At 46.0% G+C, this 12784-nt stretch overlaps 1 protein-coding gene across 2 annotated transcripts in view; it reads left to right on the forward strand.

Moving 5' to 3' along the window:
• Nucleotides 1–12784, forward strand: part of fbxw8 (F-box and WD repeat domain containing 8) — a 44896-nt gene that overhangs the window by 29162 nt on the left and 2950 nt on the right. For both annotated transcript variants that reach the window (XM_083784423.1, XM_083784422.1), the window contains exons 9-10: nucleotides 1498–1625; nucleotides 11566–11739. In XM_083784423.1, coding sequence (XP_083640549.1) covers nucleotides 1498–1625; nucleotides 11566–11739 — 302 coding nt within the window. The remainder of the gene's footprint in view (nucleotides 1–1497; nucleotides 1626–11565; nucleotides 11740–12784) is intronic.

Genomic DNA, 12784 nt, shown 5'->3' on the forward strand with positions numbered 1-12784 from the left:
GACTATATTAAAATGAAAATGCAATGTAGAAAATTCAAATGAAATAAGATAATTGCTTTTTAACCTTTTAGAACACATTTTAGTGAATATATAATGCAATAGCATTTACATTTCATCTCCAGGTGTGCTGATTCTTATGACGGAATGAAAAAGCAATTTACATTTTCATTTTCAAATTGACGTGTGTGCGATTTGAAAATGAAAATGCAACGTGATTTGCTTTTGCTTTCTCAGCCGGTCATATAATGACACACTTGGAGATGAAACAGAAGCAAATCACGTTGCATTTTCATTTTCAAATTGGCGTGTAAACGAGAATGCAATGTGATGTTGCTTTTGCTTCATCTCCAGGTGTGTTTCATAAAGTCTTTCCGATTCTGTTAAATCAGTTAAAGATTGTTCTTGTGTCCATCTACTGTATGTTTCAACAGTTAGTTTAAATTAAAACGGCTTATTCGTTATCACACATGTCGGCGGACTTGGCGACATACAAAAGCAGGCATGGCCCAGTTTATGGCCAGGGAGTCATTTTAGCTGAAAACGAATGGTCGGAACAGATTCAGCACCCCCAAACCCCCCCCCCCAAAAAAAGAATAAGTATTTACACATCTCACATATGGGCCAATTTTTACAATTTCCTGCTTTTCTAGGCCCTCCGGGTGCCCCGACTTTGATTGGCTCCCACAAGGTTTCCCAAGGGAGTTGGAAAAAATTGATATGTGATAGTAGACACCTTTTTATGAACACACATCTCTGAAGAAAGCTAGCGGTAACTGGTGGTAAGCAATAAGCATTTTGTTTTGCATATTTGCCACAACCTCCGCTAACATGTCAGAGCACCATGCATGCTAATCCCGACTCCAAGCTACATACAAGAGCTCCGTACTAAGGATGTTGGTGGCTCCCAGAGGAGATTAACCCGTTTAGTACAGCAACCCCTTTTGGTGTTTTAAGCATTATGTTATACTTTAGATATTGAAAAATAGCAGATCTACAAGCTCATAGCACTCGGTGCCGCGCTATGAGCTTGTAGATCTGCTATTACTGTCAGGATTTAGAAGACATTTGTAGAATTGAACTTAGGTCTAAATGGATTAAAGGGACGGCGGGATTGGAGAGTAAGGGACATAAAATGATTTGATCCAGTCTAGCATTCCAGACAGATAACGTGTCAGGGATTCTCCAAGGGCCTTTTTCTTTTAACATAGTGTGTGGTGTGTGACTGTGTGTGCACACAGCCACAATACACGCTTCTAATGGGCATCTAGGGAAATTCGTAATAGCATGAATTATTCAGTAGTTCTACCATGCTGGATTCAAAAGTGTGGAGGGAGAGAGAGAGATGGAGAGAGAAAGAGTGTGTGTGTGTGCGCTGTGCGAGCGAGCGTGCATGCACGCGTGATCTATCTGTGTGCATGTATAACTTTAACACACACACACACACACACACACACAGGATACATCCTGTGTGTGTGTGTGTGTGTGTGCGTGCGTCAGATCCAGGTCTACAGCCTCGAGACGGGGCAGTCCGTGGCATGTGTGGGCAACTCGCCAGGAGACTTCACTTGCCTCGACCTGAGAGACGACCCACCTCACCTGCTGACCTGCGGCAACAAAGACCGCAGGTAGGAGGTCCACACACACGCACACACATACATACGCACACGCACGCACGCACACAGCTCACACTGGCTGGCTATGATGCTGAGACGCGTGCACGCGTGTGTGCTTCTCGGTAAACAAATCCGGTGGACATATTGGGGACGACAGTCCAGGTTTGTGCGAGCAGCTCCATCGTACGTACGGAGGTGTAGCCAGAGGCTATCGTTGGCAACGGATGTAGCCAACGTCCATCCTCCTCCACACACGGCAACACCTGCTGAAAGTTAGTTTTAGTTAGTTTCATTTATTGTCCACGTGTGGACATTTGTCTTCGGTCTCAACAACAGTAAAAAACAAACAACAACAGTAACAACACTTACACAATTATTTTCATGGCAAAAATGCAGGACAACACACAGTGGAAGGAAGGAAGGAAGGAAGGAAGGAAGGAAGGAAGGAAGGAAGGAAGGAAGGAAGGAAGGAAGGAAGGAAGGAAGGAAGGAAGGAAGGAAGGAAGGAAGGAAGGAAGGAAGGAAGGAAGGAGGTTGTTTTTTGTATGTTGTTTTAACTTGTATTGTTATTTGCTGCTCCTGTAAAGCAAACTGTGTTTGGAAAAGTGTTATATAAATACAATTCGTTCACCTTATCATTATCATCACCGTGAAAAAATTAAAGTTAAAATAATGATCCGTCTAGCGGCCGCTGTATCGGTCTGGCTCCTACTTTACAGAACAGAACAGAACAGAACAGGTGCTGAGAGAGAAAACAAAGCACTGCTCAGTCTGTTTGTTCTTCACACCCCTGTGTGTGTGTGTGCGTGTGTGTGTGTCTCTCTCTCTCTCTCTGGCTCACCTTGAGAGACAAAGCCTCAGAATGCCTGCTGAAAGGGAACAGGAATAATGGGAAGCCAGGCATGGCGTGCTTTTGTTGCCCAGTGTCGCTTGAGTAGTGTGTGTGTGTGTGTGTGTGTGTTTGTGTGTGCGTGTGCGCTCACTTGCTTGACCACTGGATTTGACTGAGCCCGCTCGCTTATGCCTCCTGCTGTCTCTCAGACAAATGCCTCTCGGTAATGGAACACACACACACACACACACACACACACAATTAGACTCCTGCACACGCACAATCCACAGGCAGTTTTGCACGTGCGCACACATACACACACACACACACACAGACAGTCACACTTGCCACACGTCCATAACCTGGCTCTCTCTATCTCAAACATGAAAGAGCCGTTCTCATGTGCTCTCCGCTCACTAGCCCACAGCACAACACACACACACACACACACACACACACACACACACACACACAGTCTCACTCGCCCACAGCGCAGCACACAAGCTGGCAGCTCCAGAAAAGGCTCGGGCGCGCCTCGTCCAAGAGCGATCCCACGGTGGCCGTTCAGCCCTGAATCCATCAGGCACTGAAGTAGGTGGTTGGACGGAGAATAGTCCTCCTGTCTCCTTCAGAGTATTTTCGCTAAAGCTATCGCCCCCCCCGGTAATGGCGCTGAGACGAGATAGCCTGGTCATAATTCACGGATGGGCGTGCAGCAGGGAGATACGCTGCCCCCTATTGGTTGTCAGGGGGGAGGAACAGAGATGTTGTCTGTTGGACTATTTAATGGGTTGGCTAATGTTCGGTGAAGAGATTTGGGGGCCCCATTTTTTTTTGTCAGTGCCTTAAGGACCCCTTGCCCCTGAATGCGAGACTGGTGACGTATTGTAGCTGTGCCACAGCGCAAATGTAAACACAACCTAACAAGACTACAACTCGAATGTAAACACAACCTAAAAGGACTATAACTCTAATGTAAACACAACCTAACAAGACTACAACTCTAATGTAAACACAACCTAACAAGACTACAACTCTAATGTAAACACAACCTAACAGGACTACAACTCTAATGTAAACACAACCTAACAAGACTACAACTCTAATGTAAACACAACCTGACAGGACTACAACTCTAATGTAAACACAACCTAACAGGACTACAACTCTAATGTAAACACAACCTAACAGGACTACAACTCTAATGTAAACACAACCTAACAGGACCACAACTCTAATGTAAACACAACCTAACAGGACTACAACTCTAATGTAAACACAACCTAACAAGACTACAACTCTAATGTAAACACAACCTAACAGGACTACAACTCTAATGTAAACACAACCTAACAAGACTACAACTCTAATGTAAACACAACCTAACAAGACTACAACTCTAATGTAAACACAACCTAACAAGACTACAACTCTAATGTAAACACAACCTAACAGGACTACAACTCTAATGTAAACAACACCTAACAAGACTACAACTCGAAATTACTATAGAGATATCAGATTTTTGTCCCCGCTGCCTCGTTCATCGTTTCTGCTTGAGAGATCCCAGATGCAGGCAGGAGGAGGGAACTTGTTAACTCAATACTGCCACCATCTGGTGGCGTCAGGTTAATCTTTTTCAGCCTCTTTGTTCTTTGGTTGTTTGTCTCAATCTCCTGGCCTGTTGGGGGGGGGGGAGGGAGGGGAGAGAAGAGAGAGCACCTTGGCCATGACATCTTGGCCTTGTCTGATTGTCTGTACTAATGGGGGACAAATGGAATCGGTGCCACCATCAGGCGGGGTGGCATAATGCCAGTGGACTAATGCAACCCCCCCCCGATGTGGGTGGTTTGGAGGGGTGCCGGATCGGCCGTGTTGATTTTTGACAACACATTTTCGATTTTAGTTTTAGTCATAGTCTTTTGCATAACTTTTAGTTTTAGGCACATTTTAGTAATGTAAAATGTTTTAGTTTGGTCTAGTTTTAGTCGACTAAATATCACAAGAATTTAGTCGACTGAATCTACAGTTGATTTAGTCGACTGAATTTGATTTGGCGGGCCTTAATGCCGTCGAAATGACTGATTTTACACTTGCACTTTGACACTACAAGCTCACTGCAACACGTGAGCTTGTAGATCGGCTATTTTCAGTATGCAAGTGTAAAATGACTTATACTGGATCTCTGTACTTGTCCACTAGTCCCTTCCTAACATTTTAGTCTAGTTTTTATTTGTTGATGAAATCGTCAGTATATTTTGTCCTAGGTTTAGTCATCACAGCTTAGTTTTAATTTAGTTTCCATTTGTGAGCTTGTAGATCTGCTGTTTTCAGCATGCAAACCAAGTGTAAAATGACTTGTCTTTTACTTATACTGGATCTTTTGTCCACTTTTTATTTGTTGACGAAATTGTCAATATATTTATATCAAAGTTAAAGTCAAAGTTGTACGATTTGTCACACACATTACGACCCCCCCAATCCAACCCCGATATTATTATACAGTATATCTTAGTTTTAGTCATCGTAGCTTCATTTTCATGTAGTTTCCATTTTAGTTTTCATGACTCTGTGAAAAAAGGTAGTCGAGTCGACGGACATTTTTTGGTCCTAGTTTTATAAATCAAGGCGGATGGCGAGACATGTAGCAGAAGGAGGCAAGAGGAGGAGGAGGGAGGGAATGACGGAGAGTGAAAGAGTGGGCAGGTGGCTCTCTAAGGCAGCGACTCTCTCTCTCTCTGAACAAAGCAGTGGAACAGAGTGAGTGTGTTATAGCAGCTCTCTGAGGCAGCGACTCTCTCTCTCTGAACAAAGCAGTGGAACAGAGTGAGTGGGTTATAGCAGCTCTCTCTAAGGCAGCGACTCTCTCTCTCTCTCTGAACAAAGCAGTGGAACAGAGTGAGTGGGTTATAGCAGCTCTCTCTAAGGCAGCGACTCTCTCTCTCTCTCTGAACAAAGCAGTGGAACAGAGTGAGTGTTATAGCAGCTCTCTGAGGCAGCGACTCTCTCTCTGAACAAAGCAGTGGAACAGAGTGAGTGTTATAGCAGCTCTCTGAGGCAGCGACTCTCTCTCTCTGAACAAAGCAGTGGAACAGAGTGAGTGGGTTATAGCAGCTCCCTCCCAGCAGCCACAACAACAATGTGTTTCTCTGAGTGCTGGAGACATTTCATTTCCAGGGAGAAAGGGAGGCATGCATCTCTACTGGGGTGGGAGGTTGGTGGAAAAACTACGGTCGTTTCTCCAAGTTGTTTCACACACGGCATGAGTGTCTGTCCGCGCCTCAGCCTATACAGTAGAAGGCCTCATTTCACTAGCGTGTCCCACCTAGGGCATTAAGCAACTATTCGACTAGTAAATCCACTAGTCGACCTTGTTGCTACTAGTTGATACAAAAAAAATCTAGTCTAGTTGTGTTTACCTATTCACTCTGGTTATATTAAGGAGCGTCTGCTAAATGCCTAAATTGTAAATTCTGGAAACCTTCTTAACACATTTATAGTATGGGTCAGCTTAGGTGGTCAGGATGCCTCTCGGGCGTCTCCCTAGGGAGGTCCTCATGGTACGTCCCACTGGGAGGAGACCCCGGGGCAGACCAAGGATCACGTCCCACTGGGAGGAGACCCCGGGGCAGACCAAGGATCACGTCCCACTGGGAGGAGACCCCGGGGCAGACCAAGGATCACGTCCCACTGGGAGGAGACCCACGGGGCAGACCAAGGATCACGTCCCACTGGGAGGAGACCCCGGGGCAGACCAAGGACCACGTTCCACTGGGAGGAGACCCCGGGGCAGACAAAGGACCACGTCCCACTGGGAGGAGACCCCGGGGCAGACCGAGGCGCAGTTGGAGGAAACACATCGACTCACTGGCCTTGGAACATCTCGGGATCCCCCAGGAGGAAGTCACTAATGTTGCTCTGGAGAAGAGAGAAGTCCGGAGCTCTCTGGTGGAGCTGTTTCCCCCGCGACCTGACTACGGATAAGCGGTTGAAGATGGATGGATGGATAATAAGATCAACATGCCCAAAAAATAGGGACACACCAGGTCCAAAGTGGTTAGTTAATTGGCCACTGGCAGCCGGTTTCACCGGCGATATCAGAGTTATTGTTCCCCACCGGCTGCCAATAATGTTTAACCCATTTAGGCCTGACGTCGAAATTTAAAAGAAAATCTTCTAAATCCTGACAGTTTTCTGAAAAACCTTATGTTTCTATGCCCCTCTATCTGGAAATATGTTGTTCTAGGACCTCCCCAGAAGCAAAGATTTGAGTTAAAATGTTCACTCTGTAATAATATATATTCAAAGATTTTAAATGGTAAATGGTGCATTTATATAGCGCCTTTATCCAAGGCGCTTTACATAGATTGTGCATTACATTCACCCATTCACACATGCATTCATACACTGATGGCCGCGGAAACCATGCAAGGCACCAACCAGCACATCAGGAGCAATTAGAGGCTCAGTGTCTTGCTCAAGGACACTTCGACACTAACTCTGGAGCCCACAGGGTTTGAACTGGCAACCTTGCGGTTACTATCCAGCTAACTCTACCCCTGAGCCACCGCCGCCGAGGCACATTGTCACAACCTACAAGTTCAAAATAGCTAAAGTATAACATAATGCTTTGAAACACCAAAAGGGGTTCCCGCCCAAAATGGGTTAATCCTCATCGCTTAAAACGTGTGCTCCCATCACGTCATGCCACTCTACACAGCAAGGCGAGCACACAGACTCAGCCCACTGCTCTCGTTTAGCTGATCAGCCCTGATTGCTTTAGTTTCTTCTTTTTTCCTTTTTTTTCCTTTTCCGGGAGAACGGAAATTAAATAAGCCCACTCTCTGCAACTCGACCACCCCCTCCTCCTCCTCGCCACCCCCCTTTCCAAATGAATGAGATTATATTTGGTAATGAAGTATTTTGGGGAGGAAGAGGGTGGAGTAGTGCTGTGTGGAGGGACGGACGGGTCCACGTCCTGGATGATGCTCTGACTGGGACCCAATAATAACGCTGCCATCGCAGCAGATGGAGCCGATACCAGGTCCGTTTGGTTCTCTGACTGGGACCCGATAATAAAGCTGCCATCGCAGCAGATGGAGCCGATACCAGGTCCGTTTGGTTCTCTGACTGGGACCCGATAATAAAGCTGCCATCGCAGCAGATGGAGCCGATACCAGGTCCGTTTGGTTCTCTGACTGGGACCCGATAATAAAGCTGCCATCGCAGCAGATGGAGCCGATACCAGGTCCGTTTGGTTGGGCCAGCCCGGCTCATGAAACTCACCACCAACCAACCCTGAAAACAGGGTTGGTTTCGTCTATGTCTAATAATTAGACATAGACCTGATACACTTTTTTTTGTTTCCGATCCGATCCCGATACCATAATTTCTATGTTAGCCGATACCGAATACCGATACCAGAGAATAATATTTATACAAATACAAAAAGAAAAAAAGATCTGATTTTTGAAGTTCACCGACCGGGACTAGTGCTTAATTATAGCTATCTAGCTATGTATCTCGTGTCGTGTTTATAGCAGACTCCTCACTCATAATTATGTGCACTTGCAGTTTGGGGCAACTCCAAAGCAAACTCCACATGTCTCAACATTTTATTCACCTGCCATAGTGTCAACCCCTTACCCCTGTGTCGGATCGGTGTTTAGACTGCCATAGTGTCAACCCCTTACCCCTGTGTGGGATCGGTGGTTAGACTGGCATAGTGTCAACCCCTTACCCCTGTGTCGGATCGGTGGTTAGACTGGCATAGTGTCAACCCCTTACCCCTGTGTCGGATCGGTGTTTAGACTGCCATAGTGTCAACCCCTTACCCCTGTGTCGGATCGGTGGTTAGACTGCCATAGTGTCAACCCCTTACCCCTGTGTCGGATCGGTGGTTAGACTGGCATAGTGTCAACCCCTTACCCCTGTGTCGGATCGGTGTTTAGACTGCCATAGTGTCAACCCCTTACCCCTGTGTCGGATCGGTGGTTAGACTGCCATAGTGTCAACCCCTTACCCCTGTGTCGGATCGGTGGTTAGACTGGCATAGTGTCAACCCCTTACCCCTGTGTCGGATCGGTGTTTAGACTGCCATAGTGTCAACCCCTTACCCCTGTGTCGGATCGGTGGTTAGACTGGCATAGTGTCAACCCCTTACCCCTGTGTCGGATCGGTGGTTAGACTGGCATAGTGTCAACCCCTTACACCCCTGTGTCGGATCGGTGGTTAGACTGGCATAGTGTCAACCCCTTACCCCTGTGTCGGATCGGTGGTTAGACTGGCATAGTGTCAACCCCTTACCCCTGTGTCGGATCGGTGGTTAGACTGGCATAGTGTCAACCCCTTACCCCTGTGTCGGATCGGTGGTTAGACTGGCATAGTGTCAACCCCTTACCCCTGTGTCGGATCGGTGTTTAGACTGCCATAGTGTCAACCCCTTACCCCTGTGTCGGATCGGTGGTTAGACTGGCATAGTGTCAACCCCTTACCCCTGTGTCGGATCGGTGGTTAGACTGGCATAGTGTCAACCCCTTACCCCTGTGTCGGATCGGTGTTTAGACTGCCATAGTGTCAACCCCTTACCCCTGTGTCGGATCGGTGGTTAGACTGCCATAGTGTCAACCCCTTACCCCTGTGTCGGATCGGTGGTTAGACTGGCATAGTGTCAACCCCTTACCCCTGTGTCGGATCGGTGTTTAGACTGCCATAGTGTCAACCCCTTACCCCTGTGTCGGATCGGTGGTTAGACTGGCATAGTGTCAACCCCTTACCCCTGTGTCGGATCGGTGGTTAGACTGGCATAGTGTCAACCCCTTACACCCCTGTGTCGGATCGGTGGTTAGACTGGCATAGTGTCAACCCCTTACCCCTGTGTCGGATCGGTGGTTAGACTGGCATAGTGTCAACCCCTTACCCCTGTGTCGGATCGGTGGTTAGACTGGCATAGTGTCAACCCCTTACCCCTGTGTCGGACCGGTGGTTAGACTGGCATGTTTGCCGATACCGATATGACCAAATAAATAAGGGCCGATCCGATACTTTACTGTAATGGACCAGAGATCCACTATAAGTCGTTTTACACTTGGTTGCATGCTGCGACGCGTTGTGAGCTTGTAGATAGGCTATTTTCAGTAAGTGTAAAAACAAATGGCCAAAACATGTTGAACATGCTGAAGTTGTTAATGTGTAACTAAAGTTATCAAATAATTGCAGTGGAGTAAAAGTACAATATTTGTCTCTGAAGTGTATAGTGGAGTATGAAAATTTGACATACTCTCACATACAAATACCTCAAACTTCAGTACAGTACTTAAGTAAAAGTACTTAGTTACTTTCCACCACTGGTCACAAAGTGCTCTTTGTAGTTGTAGAATAGTTGGGTATTGTCTAGAAATGAAAGCACTCTTTCAGATGTGTGAACTCCCGTGGAGACTTGGTGTCCACTAGAGTCACACACCAGTGTGGACAGGATGTGGGAATCGGACAGTTTTGGACTGTAAATCACCTCCATCCATCCATCCATCTTCAACCGCTTATCCATAGTCGGGTCGCAGGGGGCAACAGCTCCACCAGAGAGCTCCAGACTTATAATAAGACAGGGGCAGGCAACAGGTGGCCCGCAGGCCAGAACTGGCCCCCCAGAAATAATATCTGGCCTGTGAGATAATTTGGAGAATTTATTTTATTTTATTTATTTTTGTGTGCTTTTTCTTCCTATTATTATTTATTATCCCATTTTGGGCGTGGACCCCTTTTGTGTTTTGGTGTTAGCATTATGTCATGCTTTAGCTATTGAACAATAGCAGATCTACAAGCTCATAGCGCGCCACCGAGTGGCGCGCTAAGAGCTTGTAGGTCTGTTTTTTTTTTTTTTTTTTTATCGAAGAACGACTGACATAGAAACATAGCTTTTTCAGAAAAGTGTCAGGATGTAGAAGACATTTATAGAATCTGATCTCAGGCCTGAATGGGTTATTATCCTTATTATTATTATTAACCCATTATGGGCGGGAACCCATTTCGGTGTTATGCTTTAGCTATTGAAAAATAGCAGATCTACAAGCTCATAGCGCGCCACCGAGTGGTGCGCTACCAGGGGGGCAGTCAGCCAGATATTTCGTGAAGCCTCATTTGAAATCGGTAGTTCATATAATGGCCTGTTGTGGCGCTGGACTGGACCCAAAAAGCCCCATAGCTCCATAGAGGCCCATGTATTTTGGCCCAACTTCACCTAGACTGTATTACCTTAATAAACATGGTCATGAATACTTTCTGCTTCCAGTCACTAGTTTAAAGTCTCATTTCTAATGTCATAATATTATTTTTGGAAAATTATGGTCCCATTTATTTAAAAAAATGACCATAAAGTCGCGCATGTTCTGAGGGGCGTGGCTACCGTTACAGTCTATGATCGGGATTCCCCTCCCACTCGAGTCAAAATAAAAACCAACGGAGAAGAAGGGGGGAAGTCCCGCCTCGTTGTCTGGGCCAGCCAATGGCCAGCTGGTCCAAAAGGGAGCCAGCCAATGGCCAGCTGGTCCAAAACGGATCTAGAAAGATGGCGATTTACAGTGCATTAGAATGCAAGGGATTTCAGGCTTCATTTTACGTTCATGTTAGACCCGGGGAACGCTTTGTCCATATTTTTTACAGTCTATGTGCGCTACGAGCTTGTAGGTCTGCTATTTTTGAAAAATCGAAGAACGACTGACATTTTTTTTTTTTTTTTTTTTTTTTTTTTTTTGCGGCTTACGCCTTTTATTGATTTTTTAAGGGACAGACAGTAGGCTGACAGGAAACGGGAGAGAGATGGGGGGATGACATGCGGTAAAGGCCGTGTCGGGTCCGGGAGTCGAACCCGCGGCACACCGCGACTGGATCACCAGTCCGGTGCCCAGACCGTTACGCTACGGCCTGGGCAGACTGACATTTTTTTTATCTGATCTCAGGTCAGAATGGGTTAATCAGACCAGTGTGTGTCCAGTGGAAACCTCGTATGAATCTGATCTCAGGTCAGAATGGGTTATTATTATGATTGCTGTGTTTCAGCCTCCTCTTCCACATTTCTTTGCCATTTATTTATTGTCCCGGTGTTTCCTCCGCACCGCCACGCAGGGTGAGGGTGTTCGACCTGCGGACCGGGCTCTCCGTGGCCTCCCTGTACGCCCACCACCTGGGCGTGACGGCGGTCACGGCGGACGACTGGAAGGTGGTGAGCGGCGGCGGCGAGGGGCTGGTCTGCGTGTGGGAGATGCGGATGGGAGCTAAGCTGTGGGAGATGCACAACACGTGAGTGGGTGGGAGGAGAGGAGAGGCCATGGGGCTATAGAGCGTCGCAGTCCCACCCCCTTTCAGAATGACGAGTGGCCCAGGAAATGAATTTCAATGCATTTTTCCCATAGGCCTTTCTTAAAGTATTTATTTAAAGACGGTTACGCCGCGGACAAAGCCAACTCGGATCGTGACAAATCATGACAATGAACACAATGTTTTGGGCCGATCAAATAATTTATAAGAAGAAAAACCAAACAAATAGTGTTGTCTCCTGCCTTTATTTTCTTCTTTCTAATGATTTGAGCTGCCCAAAATATTGTGTTCATTGTCATGATTTGTCACGATCCGAGTTGGCTTTGTCCGCGGCGTAACCGTCTTTAAATAAATACTTTAAGAAAAGCCTATGGTCAAAATGCATTGGGATTTATTTCCTGGGCCACTCGTTGTTCTAAAAGGGGGAGGGACTGCGACCTCGCCTGCCCCTCACCCCTTATCCCTAAACTTATTTGGCTTCTTTTTTTTGTTTTTTACTATTTTGAAAAACCTTTTAAATAGTTTTAAATAGCCGATCTGCAAGCCCACAACGTGTCGATGTAGATCGGCTATAGTTGAACTATTTTAAAATAACCTCGCCTCACCAGGCTTTCTACCACCTCGGAGGAAAGCCTGGTCTCTTGTTCCAAAAAGAATCGCGATTCTCGTTATAATAATAATAATAAAACTTTATTTGTATAGCACCTTTCATGACATGAAATGCAGCTCAAAGTGCTTTACAGAGAAATGGAGAAAAAAGAAAAGAAAAGCAGGGCATAAACATTAAAAAAAAACAAGCAGTAATGCAATACAGTGAGGACATGAATAACAAAAAATAAAAGATCAATTAAAAGCAAGGGTGTATAAGTGGGTCTTGAGCTGTGCTACAGAGGTTATGAGGTTATGAACGATTCAAAATCGATTCATAATTTCCAAAAATATATATATATTTTTTTTGCTTACAGTTACAGGGGTTTTCACTACATGGTGTTTGTGATATGAAATGTAATTTAATTTTGAATAGAGA

Source organism: Protomyctophum parallelum (assembly GCF_964188405.1).
Source record: "Protomyctophum parallelum genome assembly, chromosome: 15".
Lineage (NCBI taxonomy): Eukaryota > Metazoa > Chordata > Actinopteri > Myctophiformes > Myctophidae > Protomyctophum > Protomyctophum parallelum.